The sequence below is a fragment of the Callithrix jacchus genome, chromosome 1 (assembly GCF_049354715.1).
Source record: "Callithrix jacchus isolate 240 chromosome 1, calJac240_pri, whole genome shotgun sequence".
NCBI classification, from domain to species: domain Eukaryota; kingdom Metazoa; phylum Chordata; class Mammalia; order Primates; family Cebidae; genus Callithrix; species Callithrix jacchus.
Genome location: NC_133502.1, coordinates 195373975 through 195392227, shown reverse-complemented (window position 1 = coordinate 195392227; position 18253 = coordinate 195373975). Strand labels below are relative to the sequence as shown.

Sequence of the window (18253 nt, the reverse complement as noted above, 5' to 3'; positions counted from 1 at the left end):
CACTTTGGGAGGCTGAGGTGAGTGGATCACCTGAGGTCAGGAGTTTGAGACCAGCCTGGCCAACATGGTGAAACCCCATCTCTATTCAAAGTACAAACCTTAGCTGGGTAAGGTAGCTCATGGCTGTAGTCCCAGCTACTAGGGGGGCTGAGGCAGGAGAATAATTTGAACCTGAGAGGTGGAGGTTGCGTGAGCTGAGATCATGCCACTGCACTCCAGCCTGGGTGACAGAGTGAGACTGTGTCTCAAGAAAAAAAGAAAGAAAGAAAGAAAAAACAATTGAAACCAGTTTTTTTTTTTTTTTTGAGGCGGAGTTTTGTTCTTGTTACGCAGGCTGGAGTGCAATGGCACGATCTCGGCTCACCGCAACCTCCGCCTCCTGGGTTCAGGCAAGTCTCCTGCCTCAGCCTCCTGAGTAGCTGGGATTACAGGCACGCGCCACCATGCCCAGCTAATTTTTGTATTTTTAGTAGAGACAGGGTTTCACCATGTTGACCTTGTGATCCACCCGCCTTGGCGTCCCAAAGTGCTGGGATTACAGGCTTGAGCCACCACGCCCAGCCTGAAACCAGTTTTGTGTTTGTGGTAGTTTCTGTTGTTGTTGTTTGTTTGCTTATTTACACTCCGTTACCCAGGCTGTAGTGTAGTGGCATGGTCACAGCTCATTGTAACCTCTAACTCCTGGGCTCAAGCAGTCTTCCTGCCTCAGCCTCCTGAATAGCTTAGGACTACAGACACAGGCCACCATGCTCAGCTGATTTTTAAATTTTTTGTGGAGGGGGTGTCTCTCTATGGGGCCCAGGTGGGTTGTGAACTCCTCAGTTCACACCTTGGTTTCTTAAAGTGCTGGGATTACAGATGTGAGCTGCTGTGCCTGGCCTGCAATGGAAACCATTCACACTGAACTTTTCACCCACAGCACTTCTGACATCATATATTGGTGGTATTTTCCCCCCATACCAACCAATTTTCCAACTCTTCATATACCAACTGGGTGTCCTACAATTCAGTTCTGACACTAGCTACCTAGAGTTAGTGACAGACTCCATAGTGCTAACAGCTCATTAGCACAAAACTGCCCTCACTTCGGATGCCAGTTGCAAGCATTGAGTGCCAGGATACCCACATTTCTGTTCAGCTGGGCTAAAAGTCAGGGATTCTCACTCCCAACCTTTTTAGGTTTGACAGTTTGCTAGAACGACTCAGGACTTAAGAAAACACTTTACCTACATTTATTACGAAGGATACAACTCAGGAACAGCCAAGTGGAGGAGATGTTTATGGCAAGGTATGGGGTGGATGCACAGAACTTCTGTGCCCTCTCCAGGTGCGGCACCCTTCCAGCACCTTGATGTTGTTCACCAGCTCAGCAGCTTTCTGAACCCTGTCCTTTAGGGTTTTTTTTTAATGGAAATTCTATCACATAGCATGATTGATTAAATCACTGGTGATAAACTCAATTGTCAGCCTCTCTTCCCTTTCTGGAAGTTGGGAGGTCTGGGAGCTGAAAGTTCCAGCCATCTAATCACATGGTTGCTTCCTCTGACTGTTGCCCTGCCTTACATACATTTTTGGCTTAAAAAAGACAGATCTTTATGCTATATAAAAACATCTCTTGTCTTGGTTTGCAGGAAGCAGAGGCTTTTGCATTGTACCACAAGGCCCTGGATCTGCAGAAACATGACCGGTTTGAGGAGTCTGCCAAAGCCTACCATGAGCTCTTGGAGGCGCGTTTGCTGCGGGAGGTGAGGCACCAGCAGGCCAGGCAGTATGCTGTGGTGGTTAGTGTGTGCACTATGGGGCTGGGTGCTCTGGGCCTTACCTCTCCTCTCCCATTTCTTGGCTGGGGAACCTTGGAAACTCACCTCTCTGCCCCTATTTCTCTACCTCTAGAGTATCTGCCTCATTGAGTTTTTATGAGGGTTGAGTGAATCCAGTGAAGCATGTAGAATGGTTCCTGGTGCAAAGTAAGTGCTTGGTAAAGGCCAGCTGTCATTATTACTTAATCTTCACAACCACTCTGCCCAGTAGCTGGGTTTTACAAATGTGGAAAATGAGGCTTAATGAGGTCTTGATGGCTCAAAGCCATCCAGGTAAGTGAACCATTTGAACCAGGATTGGAGTCCATGGTTTGCTGATGTCTAATGATCCTATTGGCAGCACATTCTAGCAAATGCCATTTGAGTCAAAGACCTTGAGCTTGGGAAGTCTGTATAGACATGCCATGGAATTTTGAATGTAGTCAGAAGGATTGGGGCACTGGTTACAGCAGAGAGGAGCAGGCAGGGCAAGACCTGGTCCCAGCATGGGGACTGTGGTAGTGGTGAGTGAGTTAATCCTCGAATTGACTGGAGATGTCCACCAGAGATTTGGGAATTGGTCCCAACCTGAAATTCATTTAGGAAGGTGTATATTTCATTGGGAGGAAAGGCTTTTGTTTTCAGGTACCCAAACATGCAGATGATGTGCATTAAGGAAGCAGATAAACTCCATGGGTGTTTTTCTGGCAGATACTTGTGACTCAAGCACACTACCCCTAGATGGTTTTTGCTGCTGGTGAGTTAGGATACTGAGTTCTGATTGTCAGCAGAAAGCATCTATTCCTTCTCTCACCCAAGGTATTTCCTCATATTCCTAATGATATAGCTTGTCAAGATTCTTTGGTTACTGGTTACAGTTTCTTGGAATAAGGGGTATGGGACTTGTGACCTCCTCTTCTCAGTGTTAGTAGGAAGTAGGTGAGGACCCAGAGAGGGAAAATTAGTTTACTCCATATTTACTGAGCTTTGGTTTTGGGCCAGTTGCTGGGCTTGTTGGATCTTCCCTCTCAGGCCTTGGTGGAATGTACCTCAGAGATGTGAACAGGTAAGCACTGAACTCAGCGGACAGTCTTTAAGTATAGGATGGATGCCAGGTGGGCCCAGCATTCAACAGGTGCTAGGCAGGAGGCCTTTTACCTAAGGGCACGGTCATGTGTCAGCCTTTTAGTTGTAGGTGTGTGCATCTTTCTTAGCACAGTATATCACTTTTAGCCTTACAAGTTTGTTTTAGCACCCCCCCCAACTTATAATCGTAAAAACATGCTCATTGTAAGCAACCAAAAAGTAAAGAAAATATACATAGAACAGTTTCTTATTACCCTCTTATTGCATTAATGTACTTAATAACAGTTCTACAGAGGATTGGCATAAATAGGTCCTGGACTGCAGCTGACTCATAAGAAGCATTCAGCCTAACTGGTTGTGTCCTGGAGGGACTTGCTGGGGCAAGCCTTTCAGGGTGGATTGAGAGTGGTACTGAATGTTGGTAGTCTGTTAGGTGGAGGTTAGTTAAGAGCATCCACTGTTATGTTTATGTGTATTGCTGACTGTTCAGTCTGAAGTAGACTCACTCAGTCTCGGTAAATTTGTTCCCACTATGTTTTGAAGAGTTCTATACCTGGAGGGACAGAGGTACCTGGGATCCAGCCCTGGTCAGCTGGTTCTTGGGGACCTTTTTGTGTGTTGAGTCAGATGGTGGTAGAAGATAATTGAATGGGGCTTCATTTGAGCTTCTCAGACTTAAAGAAGTTCCTTAAGACCTCCAAGGTAGGTAGATTCTTGGATTAGTCAAGGGATGCTTGCTGAGGGTGGCATGTCTTCGAGTTTTGCCTGTTCAGAACATGAAGAGCAATGTGTGGAAGCCACCTGTCCCAGGAAAGAGCTTCTTGATACCCGTGAGTTTTTTCTGTTAGAAAATGTTAGTCTTTGTCCTATGGTTGGAGCAATAGTTTACTAATCAGTAGTTTCTTCGAATATAAGGTCATTAAAGCTATAATGAAATAACTTTTTATATTAAATACATTTGGAATTCTTATGGTCTTTCAGCTCACTTTAACCTTTGATATTTAGGGTAGGAATTGTTCTTAATTACAGAGGTCAGGCACTAATGTTTTTGTTAAATTAACAATCGTCTATGGTCGTGTGATAAGTTATAGGCTCAGCCTCTTATTCCTAATCCTGGAGTGTCTGGGGTGAAGCTCCAGGTCCTCCTGCCCCTAGGCAGCCTGCTCATACCTTGTCTTTCATCTTCACACCTGGAGCTGCTGGCTGGGCCTACCTGTGCTGTAAATGTTACTCTCTAGGCCTGAACCCTCAGGCATGGCAGTAGTTATAGGGTAGCTTTTCTCTGTCTCTATGGATGCCCAGACTCTCTGCAAACTACTAATACCTCAGGGTGGTTTGTTCTTCTCTGTGCACTTGGAGCAGGAGTGGTCTTTTAAGAACACACAGTGCAGCACCTTCATTTTCTAGTGGTAAATGACACTAGACTGGCTCAAGAGCCTGCAGCAGAGGCCAGCCTGGAAGCCAGGTATCCTGCTGGCTGCTTGCTGAGGTTTCAAGGCCTAGTTGTCACTTCTGTTCCTGTTTGTTTTGTTCACAGGCAGTTTCATCTGGTGATGAAAAAGAGGGGTTGAAACACCCTGGGCTGATACTGAAATATTCTACATATAAGAACTTGGCTCAGCTGGCGGCCCAGCGGGAGGATCTGGAGACAGCCATGGAGTTCTACTTAGAGGTGGGATTTTGGTGCTTAGCTCCCTTGGTGTTTTGAAAGCTCTTGGTGGAGGGGATGAGGTTTGGGTCTCATGGGCCAAAAAGAAGAGTTTGTAGTGGTGCATCACCAAGCTATAGGACCCAAGGCTCTAGAGTCCATAGGTGCTAACAGTTAGTACTGACCAGGCCTGGAGAGCACATACTTGGATACAGAGGCCTGCATGTGAATTCTTCCTTTGCTACTCAGTGCATGTGTGGCCAAGAGTGAGTTATTCAGTCTCTTGGTACCTCTAGGTCTATACCAATATAGTGGGAATAATAAAAAGCATAGTTGTGAAAATTAAGTGAGTTGGTATGCATAATAGTATGAAAAAAGTCTGAAACTGAGCATTCAATAATATATTAATACTTCCAGTCATAATAATATTGTTATTTCATGTTACTGTCAGTCTCTCTGTGGGACCTCTAAAGCACCACACACTGTGCCATTTGCTTCCTATGCATACACTAATCCTCATGCCATCTTGGAAGGAAGGAGTCTTTGTCTTCACTTTAGTAATGAGGAAATGGAGGCTCAGGATCATTCTGCTGATCAGTGTTGGAGCAGGGATGTGAACCAAGGTTTGTCTTCAATGTACATGAGTTTTCTTGAATTCCATATGACTCCCATTAAAAAAAAAATTTAAGACACGGTTGCACAGGCTGCAGTGCAGTGGCACAATCAAGGCTCACTGCAGCCTCGACCTCCCAGGCTCAAGTAATCCTCCCACCTCACGCCCCCGAGTATCTGGGACTGTAGGCACGCACCACTACACCCACTTATTTTTTTGTATTTTTAGTAGAGATGGAGTTTTGCCATGTTGCCCAGGCTGCTCTTGAATTCGTGGACTCAAGCATTCTGCCCACCTCAGCCTCCCAAACTGGGATTCCAGGCGCAAGCCATCACGCCTGTCCCATATTTTCTTTTTCTTCTCCTTTTACTTTTTTTTTTTTCACCTATTAAATATGTAAGGAATACGGGTACTCAAATTGACAAAATATATCAAGAAAATGGGGAGGCCGAGGCAGCAGATCACTTGAGGCTAGGAGTTTGAGACCAGCCTGGGCAACATAGTAAGACTATGTCTCTACAAAAAAATTGAAAATTAGCTGGGTGTGGTGATGTATCCCTTTAGTCCCAGCTACTCAGGAAGCTGAGGCGAGATGATTGCTTAAGCCCAAAAGTTTGAGGATGCAGTGAGCTATGATCACACCACTGCACTCTAGCCTAGGTAGTAGAGTAAGACCCAGTCTCAAAAAAGAAAAGTTTTTTTTTAAAGTTCTAAGTTAAATAACTTAGTCCCTCTAACTTTTTATGTGCCATTATTGCTCTAGATCTTTGAAACATGTGACTCCAGGAAAGATAAGCTAGCATTGCTTGTCAGTTATATGATAGTCATGCCACTTTTGCCATTTCCCTGGGTAGTTCGAGTTGCTATGCCAGTGCTGTGCTCCTTCCAACCCCGGGATGCCTGCTCAAGGAGAGATCTGACTGCATGCGTGTGTGTGTGTGTGTGTGTGTGCGTGCGTGTGTGCACACGTGTCCTCTGCTGTGTTGCTTCCAGGCAGTGATGCTGGACTCTACAGACGTCAACCTCTGGTATAAGATTGGACATGTGGCCCTGAGGCTTATCCGGATCCCCCTGGCTCGCCATGCTTTTGAGGAAGGGCTGCGGTGCAATCCTGACCACTGGCCCTGTTTGGATAACCTAATCACTGTCCTGTACACCCTTAGTGATTACACAAGTAAGTCATGCTTTGATGCCTTCTTCCATGTGCCAGTAGTTTTTGGAACTGAGGAGGAAAGGTAGTTTGGGTAAACTGAAAGCCAAAGTTAACATTGAAGGGCTTTGCCTGACTGTCAGGGAGAATGGAAATGTTTTTAGATTTCTGCTTTATTCTGCATCTCTTTCTTGATTTGTTAAATGCCTTGTAGTAATGAAATAGCATGTTTTCTGAAGGATTTTTCTTTTAGCTAATTTCTTTTTTTTTTTTTGCTTTGCAAGGTTTTGTTTGACAGAAGGAATGGCTGATTTCATCCCTACAGTATCTCATTCTGTGTGTCTTAGTCTGTTTGGGCTGCCAAAAAAAAGTACCATAGATTAAGTGGCTTAAACAGCAGAAACTGGCTGGCTGGGTATGTCGGTTTACGCCCATAATCCCAGCACTTTAGGAGGCTAAGGTAGGCAGATCACTTGAGCCCAGGAGTTTGAGACCAGCCTGGGCAACATGGTGAAACCCTTCTCTTCAAAAAATACAAAAATTAACCAGGTTCGCACTGGTGCATGACTGTCATCCTAGCTGCTCAGGAGGCTGAGGTGGGAGGACTGCTTCAGCCTGGGAGGTTGAGGCTGCAGTGAGTCGAGGTTGTAATACCGCACTCCTGTCTGGGTGGCACAGTGAGACCCTGTCTCCAAAACAAAACAAAAATATTATCTAAATTAGATGTGGGTAAGACTTGAGGTACAATTTGTCCTGAGACAAAATTCCTCTCCACTTGTGAACTTGTGAATCCCGATAAATTATGTGCTTCCAAAATATAATGGTGGGACAGATATAGGAAGGACGTTTCCATTCCAATAGGGAGAAATAGAATAGCAGGAAAGGGTGATGGGTCCCAAAACTTAACAAATTTAGCAAGGCAAATTTGAGGTCCTAAGTCTCAGGAATAAATATCTTTGATCTGATGCTCTGCCCTTGATGCCCGCTGAGGAGGCAACATCACCTTCATGCAGGTAGGTGGAGGGACAAGCCCCACCCTTTTGGCTTGGCAAGGGCTCCATCCCTAAGATACTAGGTTGAGACATCCTGGCCTATGCAAACTGGAGCACTGGCCCCAGCCTTTAAGAAACTAGTCCTAGCCTCTTGGTCTGTGGTGGAAGTGGCAGCTCAGATCATCTTTGAATCACCTTTGAGATTCTTCTTCCCTTTCCTTGAAGAATAACACATATTCTTGGCTTCCTTTCATTCTTTATCATTTTTTCTGTTCCCATGAGTCCCAACTGACAGTGTTTCTGCTGGTATAATCTTACCTTTCTGGCTTCTGCTGAGGTACCTGATTAAGTCTGTGGTTCATGCTCACACTGCTTTTATAAGCAAATTGTTGGCCAACCACATCCACAGTGTTCTCAGAACAAACTTTCTCAATTTTTGCAATATGGATAGACAGAATTTTCTAAATCTTTAAGTTCTGGTTCCTTTTTGCTTAACAATGCCTTCTTCTTTTCTCTATTCTAGGATTTCACTATAAGCAGCCAAGAGGAACTGGGCCATGGCTTTAATGATTTGCTTTGAAGTCTCAGCAAAATACCCAGTTTCATTGCTTACAAGTTCTACCTTCCACAAAACACGAGAACATAGTCATAATTCAGCCAAGTGCTTTGCTACTTTACAGCAAGCATCAGCTTTTCTTCATTGTCCAATCACATGTTCATTATTTCCATTTGTGAGCTCAGCAGAATTGCCTTGAATGTTCATATTTCTACCAATGTTCTGTACATGATTATTCTCTGGGAAGAGAGAAGCCTTCTGTAGCTCTTCTTTTTTCTTTCTGAGCCCTCATCAGAATCACCTTTAACAATCCCTACTTACCAGTATTTACTTTTTCTGGCATATACCTCAAACCTCTTTAAGCCTGTACTCAGTTCTAAAGCTCTTTTCAACACCAGACATGGTAGCTCATGCCTGTAGTCCCAGCACTCTAGGAGGCTAAGATGGGAGGATCACTTGAGCCCAGAAATTCAAGAACAGCCTGGGCAACATAGTGAGACCCCATTTAAAAATAATTTTTTTTTTAAATTAGCTAGGTGTGGTGGTGTACACCTGTAGTCCCAGCTACTTGGATCACCCAAGCCCAAGATTTAGAGGTTACAATGAGCCATGATTGTGCCACTGCACGCCAGCCTGGGCTACAGAGCAAGACCCTGGTCTCTAAAGAAAATTTAAAATAATTGTTTCCACATTTTTAGGTACTTGTTACGACAGAGCCCACTTGTTGGTACCACTTTCTGTCTTAGTTAGTTCATACTACTATAACAAAATATGATAGACTGGTAGCTTAAACAATAATTTATTTCTGTCAGTTCTGGAGGTTGGAGAGTCCTTTTTTTTTTTTTCTCTTCCTTTTAAAAAGACAAATAGGAACACGAAAGAATGTGTTGAGATAGACGAGGCCTTGCTCAGCCTTCCCACCTCCAGTTCTTATTCTCCATAACCACTTTTCAAATCTTTTTAATTGAGGCAAAACATATGTACAATAAGGTGTATGAATCTGAGACCTGTCAGTTTGTATATGTGAAAACATGTCTAGATACAAAACATGTGCAGCACCCCCAAAGGCAGGTTACTTTGGGTCCCTTCTACTTTTTACAACATCCTAAGGTGACCTTGCTTTCTCCTTTTTGTCACCAAAGATGAACTTTGCCTGTTGTTGAACTTTCTCTAGGTAGAGTCAGGAAGCGTGTGCTTTCCTCAGCCTGGCCCCTTTTGCTTGTCATTCTGCCTGTGAGCGCACCCATGTGGGGCGTAGCAGTCATTAGGTCTTTGTTACTTTTGTGTAGTCATTATTATATGCATTTACACAATGTAGCCATTCTGTGCATGGACATTTGGGTTATTTCCAGATTTGGATTCTGAATCATAACCTGCTAAGAACATTCTTGTATATGTCTTTCAGTGAACATAAGCACTCATTCTGTAGGTTGCCCCTCTTTTCGCTTCCACCAGCAGAATATAATAGTTCTACAGAGCAGTGTTTTGACTCTAGCAGTTTCTTCTCCTGGAGACTTTTAGTCTCTTGTTGGATGCTCCTCCCACAGTTTGGGACCATCTTTGGGGTTCAGCCTTCCTTCCTCCACTGACTTCTTTAGTTCTTTGCACCCTCTCTCATTGTAGGAGATGCTTGTTAAACTTAAGTCTTTGTGGGAAGATTTGGGTTGGAGTATTGTATTAGGGTTCTCCAGAGAAACAGAACCAATAGCATGTATACACATAAATAGAAATAGATGTAAGGAATTGGCTCATGTGGTATTGGTAGCTGACAAGTTCAAGATTCTCAGGTGATTCAGCAAGCTGCAGACCCAGGAGTGATGGTGTATATAGTTCCAGTCCAAGTTTTCCAGTCTAAGTTCAAAGGCCTGAGAACCAGGAGAATTGATGGTATAGTTTTAGTCTGTAGGATGGCAGGCCCAGGAAGAGCTGATGTTTTGGATTTAGTGAGAAGGTAGGAAAAAACCCCAATGTCCCAGTTCAAAGGCAGTCAGGCAGAAAAATTCTCTTAACTTAGGTGAAGGGCAGCCTTTTGTTCCGTTCAGGCCTTCAACTGATTGGATGAGGCCCTCCCTCATTAGGGAGAGCAATCTGCTTTACTCAGTCTACTGATGTAAGTGTTAATCTCATGCAAAGACACACCCAATCACAGACAGACCCAAAATAATACTTGACCAAAGTCTAGATACCCTGTAGCCTGGTTAAACAGATACAATTAATCATAACAGAGACTGAACTGATACATATATCTGTGAGAGCCCTGATAGATTTGACAGTCATTTAAACCAAAAAAGTAAAAGCAGTATGTTAAATTGACTTTCAGTGGCATTTTATGTACTTGAGATGATTAGGCAGGGCTGCTGCTGGGTTAAGGCCTGCCGACTGTCTCTTGTTCTGAGATTTTCCAGGTCTTCCCTCTGCAGTACTGTAGGGTGGCTAGTGAGTTTAGCTTACCACAGTTAATGTGCCTGCTGAGAACCAACATCATCCAAGTGCTCAGTGCCTCCTGGGTTTTCTCTCTGGAAGTCACTGATGGCTACCCTTCAGGTTTCATGTGGTCTCGGAGAAATCATATCCCTTATTTGTCTGAGGCAGGCATCTTTGGACCATCTATTGAGCAGCTTGGGCTGTGCTGGGATTGCACAGACTTCTCCCTGCTCACAGACTGCACAGCCTTTGTGTGCTTTGGGGTGTGTGGCCCCTGCTGAACATCGTGGCTAGTCTGCTCTCTCCTGCCAATCATACTAGAAGGGCATCACTTCCTCCTCTCCCAGGCTTCCATGCCCAGATTTCTCCTTCTGGTTTGGCTTTTCTCTGTGAGTTGCTTCTCCTAGGTACTTCATTTTCTAGTTATTCTTGATAGGAGTGACTTGCAGTCCACCTGCACCAAACTGAGAAGCTGGGCAGGACATGATAGTGGTTCCAGTGTCCGGGCAGAGCTGGCACCCTGCTGCATTGTGCTGTTTCTCCGTGTGTTTGCTAGTGAGACCTGGACTATTCCCAATTACACGTGCTGAAGGCTTTCATAATTTATATCATAGTTCTGCTTTGTGAATCCATGCCAACCCACTTTTTTGTGTGTGTTTACCTGTTACTGTCTCCATTCCTGAAGGAGCTGGAGTTAGCACAGGCTTTCCAGATAAATGACTTGAGGAGGCTCATTATTACATTAACATGAACTATGTACATGTTTTAAATTGTAGGCAATAATTTTAATAATAGGTTTTTTTTTAAAAAAAAGGAAAATTGGAAAATACAAGTAAGCAAAATTCAGTCCGTTTTATGTGTATAGTGAAGCCACACTATTTGACCTCTTTTGTGCCCTGCTTCTTCCCAATGCTGTATCTTGGCCTTATTTCTGGACAGTAAGCATATTCCTCGATCATCTGTTTAGTGGCTACTTCGCAACCAATTGTGTGGATTGGACATATTTTACTTAACCAGGTGCCATGGTGGGACAGAGTGGTTTTGAGATTTTTTTTTTTTTCCCTTGAGACAGGGTCTCACTCTGTTGCCCAGGCTAGAGTACAGTGGTACAGTCATGGCTCACTGTAGCCTCGACCTCCTCGGCTCAAGCGATTCTTCCACCTCAATGTCCTGAGTAGCTGATACTACAGGTGTACACCAACATGCCTGACTAATTTTTGTATTTTTTGTAGAGATGGGGTTTCATCTTGTTTCCCCGGCTGGGCTCCAACTCCTGGGCTCAAGCAATCTGCCCAACTTGGCCTCTAGAGTAATGGGATTATAGGCGTGAGCTCTGCGCCTGACTATTTCCAGATGTTTTGAGGGCTGTTTTCCGGTTAGCCAATAGATAATCACTGTGAGTGCTGTTGGATTTTTGCAGTAGTTCCTGGAAGTGGGATTGCTGGGTCGAGGATCTGTGTGTAATGCCTATGGCCCTCCAAAAAGATCCTATGGTCTGTCCTCTGCCAGAAGCTTTGGGCCTGCTCACTTTGCAGTACCCATCTACTCTGGGTCTTATTATTGACCTAACTTAATTAGTTAAAGTGGTATCTCATTATTGTTTACCAGGCATTTCATTGATTCTAGGAGTGGGAATATTTCCCTAATGCTAACTGGCAAGGCCAGAGCTTCTCAGTGTGGTCTCAGAAGTCATAAACTGTTTCTTTCCTTGCCAGCATGTCTGTACTTCATCTGCAAAGCTTTGGAGAAGGATTGCCAATACAGCAAAGGGCTGGTCCTCAAGGAGAAGATTTTTGAGGAGCAGCCTTGTCTCCGGAAGGACTCTCTCAGAATGTTCCTCAAATGGTAAGTCCTGCCTCTTTCCATGCATGTGTGCATGCCCTCCTATGTGGCTGGTGAAGGTCAGGAGCATAACTCATTCTCCTCTCAGGTCCCATGGATGGAGCCCTTGTGCTCTGGGGCACCATGCCCTGCTGCAGCCCCTCATCTAGTGAACTGACCTTGGGCTGCCTTGTTGATCACCCACCTGTACCTAATCTTGGCAAGGCCTCCTCAGGCTGCCCACTTCTCCTGATGCCCACCTCTGATGCACACCTCTCTGGATGCTTGGCCAGCTTTCTGTTTTGCTGTGTCTCCTCTGGATGCCTGGCTGCCCAGCTTGCCTCCTGCCTTTTCGCTTCCCGGGGTTTTGTCCCCAGTACTGCTCAAAGTTCAGTGTCCCAAACATGCCTCTGATCATGTGCCACCCCTGCCTTGCCTCCAGGATACACCTCATGCACAGTTGCATTACCCAAGAGGTTATTTGCAGCCTGACTCCCTTGATCTCCCACCTCACCTCCTGCTTTTCCCTTTTAGCTCCTTTTGTTAAGACTGCCCCAAGTCCCTGGCAGTTTCCAGGCGTGATTCCATTGTGTGTCATCCTATCTCCTACCCTGGCTCCCACTGTGCTCTAAATTGTCATGCCCTTTTCCCACCTCTCTACCTGTCCTGCCATTGCCCCTCCTTTACCAGATGTCTTCCCACAGACACACTTCTGAGGTGACCCAACAATACCTGCCCCTCCTGCCCAGACTGTCCTGATGCCTGCCAGCAGGGCTACACCTCAGAGCTGCTCACTTATGAACTTAATCTGTTTCACGTGCCCACTCTCAGGTCACCTCTCTGTTGCTTTCTGAGCTCTAGCTGCCCCTCCCCCGCAGCCCTCTAGTCAAGCCAACTCCTGCTCTCTGGTCTTCCTTGGCCCTGGAACATACCTGTAGGGGTTCGTTAGCAGTGATTTATCTGTGAACCTGTGCCTCTCCGGAGGGAACTACCTGTTGACAGAGATAGGAGCCGAGGGAACATCTGTCATGAGGGAGCTAACCTTCTAGGGGGAGACAGATGCCAAGCACATGAAACAGATAAATTCGTGAGTAGCTGTGAGGTGTAACCTTGCTGGGAAGTACCAGGACAGTCTGGGCAGGAGGGCAGGTGCTGTTGGGTCACCTCAGAAGTGTGTTTGTGGGAGGACACCTGGGGCCTCCAAGAACCTGCCCTTTCTGTATTTGGGGGTCATGACACACTTTGGTGAGCTTCACCTGTCTGATGACTTTTTGTTGGCATGGGCAGTATGGGATAAATTCTTTTAAGATTTTCTAATAATAATTGAGAGAAAGATTTTATTTTTCTGTGGCTTTTCAGATATTACTGTGATACCGTTAATACATATGAAAACCCTTTCTCTGCCCAGTTTTGAATTGTCAAAGGAACAAAGAATATCAGTCATTTCTAGTGTATGTGGGTATTAAAAAGGCTATTTACTGCCCTACCCAGGTCAGACTCAAGTGGTTATTTTATTTGTAGGAGGAGACAATACTCATTAAAAGGTATTACCCTAAATACATCTTTGTATGTAAAATTTCAGCCTCAGTTCTAGTTCATAACATTGTAATTTCTCCCTGTCTCACATGCTTTTAGTGACATGTCGATTCATGATGTATCGGTGAGTGCGGCTGAGACACAGGCCATTGTAGATGAGGCCCTGGGACTGCGGAAAAAGAGGCAAGCGCTGATCGTTCGGGAGAAGGAGCCGGACCTGAAACTGGTGCAGCCCATTCCCTTCTTCACGTAGGTTGACTAGTGTCTCTGGGAATGCTGGTTCTTCCAGTAGGCCCTGGTATGGAATACTACCCTGCACAGGAGGGATAGACCTTGAGGCTTTACCATGGGTTGGTGGTATGGATGGGGGCTGGGTACACAGTGGCCAAATGGTTAGAGGTGCATGCTTACTTGATTACTAAGAAGCAAGTCAGCTCTCTCTCAAGTACATCCAATCTCAGTCCCTTTTTGCTGTTGCTGTTATTGACCCCAGCCACCTGCCACATTCCTGTAAGTCTCCTCTCAGCCCGCCCTACTTGGAAGGGAAACAGAAACTAACATTTGCCAGGAGGAAACTAATGCCCAGAGCAGTTAAATGGGGAGCCCAGAAATAGTCTGGGCTTTCCTGCTCTCAAGTCCTCCATGTTTTCCTTCTAGGGTCACATGGGGACCCCTGCAAGATGGGCCTCAGTGTAGTCCTTGCAAGCCCCATGATGTGAGTCTCTCTTTCTCCAGGAAGGGCAAATCGGTATTGGCTGTTCCCTGGATCTGGAGTAGTTTAGTCTCTTAGTGAGTTCTGGAATTCAATTCCTGTATTTAAAATTCTGACATTGAATCTTTAAGTTTAGCATGACTTAGCAGTAGCATTCCATTTCTGCTCCCCAATACCTCCTTCCACCCCTGCCTGCTTACTCTGAGGCAGTTCCTGCCTGGATCAGACCGACCTGACCTAGGTCCAGTCCTGACACTCCTAATGCTATTAATTGGAAGACTCTAGGGATATTAGGAGCCACTCCCTAGCAATGGGAAGAGCAACATCTCTCTTGTAGAGTTGTCATGGTAATGAAATAGAATGTGTAGAGGCTAGCACAGAGGCAGCACATAGCACCCACTCAGGAAGGGCTGGCTCTGATCCATATTATTATGGCTGGCTGTGAGTTTCAGCATGTGGAATTTCCCAGAAATATTTCCACACCCGAGTACCGAGATGGCCAGCAAGAAAGGGCTGTTCTTCAGGCTGCTCTAGGACTCCTGTCAGGTGTCCTTTCTTGTATTTTGTCTGGATTAGGGTCCTCCTCCCATCTGAGTGTGTACTCCCCAGCTATAGAGGGTTGGGGTTTTGGAAGGGCCTTGGGGTGCCTCCCTGTTACAGTGAAGGAGGAAAAGGCCTGAGAACACTAGAAGGGATTGTGGTAATGTGACTGGAGAAGAGAGGGCTAGGAACTGGCATTGTGGCCACCCTCCATGGTATAGGGGAGAGCTAAGTAGAAGCAGAAGGAGTTAGGCTCAGTAGTTAAATTTGGGATTTGGTTATTAAAGGAAGAGTGTAGATTCCCTCTCTGGTAGCAGAGGACATGAATCTTTTATAATAATCTTCATCTATTCCAGGGGTCAGCAAAACTTTCCCTTTAAAGGGCTGGATAGTAAACATACTATTGTTTGTGGGCCATGTACAATTTAAGTTGCATATTCTTTCCTTTTTTTTTTTTTTTTTAACAACACTTTAAACATGTGAAAGCCAGCCAGGCATGGTGACTCATGCCTGTAATCCCAGTACTTTGGGAGGCTGAGACAGGAGGATCACTTGAGTCAATAATTCAAGACCAGCTTGGGCAACATAGTAAGACTTCATCTCTACAAAAATAAACAAAATTAGCCAGATGTGGTGGCACACACCTGTAGTTCCAGCTACTCTGGAGGCTGACAGGGAGGATTGTTTGAGCCTGGGAAGTCAAGGCTGCAGTGAGCTGTGATGGCGCCACTGTGCTCCAGCCTGGGTGACAGAGCAAGACTCCATCTCAAATAATAATAATGTGTTGCAGGGCACAGTTTACCACCCTGGTTTCTTCAGTGCCTAGTAGGCATGAGCAAGAGCAAGGCACGAGAAGGGAAGTTGGTGTATTTAAGGCATTTGACACAACCCTGCCAGTGAGCAAATTCTTTCTGTCTAAATGTAACACTAACTGAAGGCAGGAAAAAGAAGAAATCCCTTCCAGTTCTGGGAGCCTCCATTTTCAGATTCTGGATTTTAAAGCCCTGTCCTTGTTTTTTTTTTTTTCCTCCCCTTGAGACAGGGTCTCGCTCTGTTACCCAGACTGTAGTAGAGGGGTACTGTCTTGGTTCACTGCAACCTCTGCCTCCCAGGTTCAAGTGATTCTCCTGCCTCATCCTCCCATAACCAGGATTACAGACATGTACCACCACTCCTGGGTAATTTTTGGTATTTTTAGTAGAGATGGGGTTTCACCATGTTGGTCAGGCTGGTCTTGAATTCCTGACCTCAGGTGATCTGCCGCCTCGGCTTCTCAAAGTGCTGGGATTACAGGTGTAAGCCACTGTGCCCAGCCTGAAGCACTGTCCCTTTATTCCTTTCTCAACATTTTCTGGGTGCCAGCTCTCTGCAGAGCACTGTGCTCTGTGCTGGGGGCACAGTGTGGCAGGGCCTGGTCCCTTGTTGCAAGTGATCCCACGGGTAGTCAGTCACCCAGAGAAGGGTGCACATGCCTTAAGCTGATGGGGGCTGTGAAGAGAGAAGCGCAGTGCTTGAGGGCCTCTGAACAAGGTTCCTGCTGCTCTAGGGGTCAGGGAAGGCTGGGTGCTGGAGCTGGGGTCTGACTGAAGCACAGGAATTGGTTAGGCAGAGAGTTGTGCTGTGGGGGGGGACGTTGCATCTGGGGAGAGGGAAGCCTGCTTAAAGGCCCCATGGGATATGAGAGTGTGATTTTGTTGTTTAAGGAACTGAAAGAGAGCTAATGTAGCAGGAGTGCAGGGGGTGGTGTGAGACAAGGCTGTGCAGCACCATGAAGCCAAGCTGAGCAGTTGGTCTTTAGCCTGAGGCATTAGAAGCCATTAAGGAATGGATAAATTCATACATCATAGCATACCACACAGCATAGTAGACAACACACAACCTTGTGTCCAAGAAAGAACACACAACACAGAATGTAAAATGCAAAACGATAGACAGCACGCAATGTAACACGCCACACCATACCACAACAAAACACATAACAATCTCCTGTTGCCATCCAGCAGGCTCTAGCTCATTTGGTAATCCACTGAGATGCTACTCCCAACAGGCCTTGCCCTTGGTCCAAGGTCTTATAGACTGTATCCCTGTTTGCAGGTCTCTGCATAAAACAGATTAGTGACAGCAGAGAAATGCCCCAAGTGTTTTAAAGATTTTACCTCCCCAGGAAGGTAAATCTCCCAAGACGCTCCTGGGGCTTCTGCTACAGTGAGGGGCAGGTGGATGCCAGGCCCTGCTCCAGCTTTGGCTGCTGCACCTTCAGTTAAGCTGTGTTAGACTCAAGATTTCATCAGTTATGACAATGATGCAACCTTAATTACCTCCCTCACCCCCATGGCAGAGCTGCCACCGTACAGGCAGGCCATTTGGCCCTATGCTTAGAGCACTCCTTTGACAGGGTGCTGATCAGGTGTGGTGGCCCTCTCCCTTCAGGTGGAAGTGCCTTGGAGAGAGCTTGCTGGCCATGTACAACCATCTCACCACCTGCGAGCCCCCACGTCCCAGTCTTGGCAAGAGGATTGACCTGTCGGACTACCAGGACCCCAGCCAGCCTCTTGCATCCTCCGTGGTGGTGACACCAGTTAACGTGATCCAGCCAAGCACTGTCAGAGCCAACCCAGCTGTGGCTGTCGCGGAGCCCGTGGTCTCCTACACCTCTGTGGCCACAGCCAGCTTCCCACTGCACAGTCCTGGTCTGTTGGAGACAGGTGCTTCTGTGGGTAAGCAGGCCCCATGAGACCCCGTTTACTTAGCCCAGCAGGAATGAGACCGTTGGGGAACCCTGCCTCTCTAGAGAGAAGGGTCATGCTGGTGCTCATGACTCAAGTGGAAGTAGGAGCCCCAGCACTACAGGAGCACCTCGGCCTGCTCACAGGGACACTGCCTGTCAGGGCCACTTCAGCTCCGAAGTCCCTGCAGTGAAGGGAGGGGGAATCAGAGCTGCAGCTCCTGCTCTTTGTTAGTTCCCCCAGGACCATTTAGTGCCTGGCTGCCACATTCTGGCATGAAGGTCACTTACCCACTTGCGATGTGGAAGCTGACAGAGGTCCCATCTGCTGGTCCTGCTCTCTTGCTGACTGTGTACATCCTGAGTTCTTTGATCTTAGAAAACAAAGTCAGCAAAGTCACCAACTAACATGTATATGTTTTATTGATTTTTATTATTGCTAGAGTTGTCAAAAAATTTTGACAAAATCTCCCAAGCCTTTTCTTGATTTCTATGTCACTGAAAAGAAATAATATCTGGCAGATATAGGAGTTTCTGAATGAACATGTACGTGGTTGTTTCTTTTTTATTGAATCATACATGACATTCTTCTGTTGTCTGCATAGTTCACACAATTCTTTTGCTCTTATATTACTGAGTGTTCAGGGGATC

General features: G+C 45.9%; 1 protein-coding gene across 15 annotated transcripts in view; it reads left to right on the top strand.

Moving 5' to 3' along the window:
* Positions 1-18253, top strand: part of CABIN1 (calcineurin binding protein 1) — a 161899-nt gene that overhangs the window by 22367 nt on the left and 121279 nt on the right. For 12 of the 15 annotated variants that reach the window (XM_054239497.2, XM_078336360.1, XM_054239499.2 and 9 more), the window contains 6 exons: positions 1632-1745; positions 4423-4557; positions 6140-6320; positions 11984-12113; positions 13725-13874; positions 17308-17594. In XM_054239497.2, the coding sequence (XP_054095472.2) occupies positions 1632-1745; positions 4423-4557; positions 6140-6320; positions 11984-12113; positions 13725-13874; positions 17308-17594 (997 nt within the window). Of the gene's footprint in view, positions 1-1631; positions 1746-4422; positions 4558-4984; positions 5157-6139; positions 6321-11983; positions 12114-13724; positions 13875-17307; positions 17595-18253 lie in introns of all 15 variants that reach the window. The other 3 variants (XM_078336383.1, XM_078336392.1, XM_078336387.1) reach the window with 1 other exon arrangement.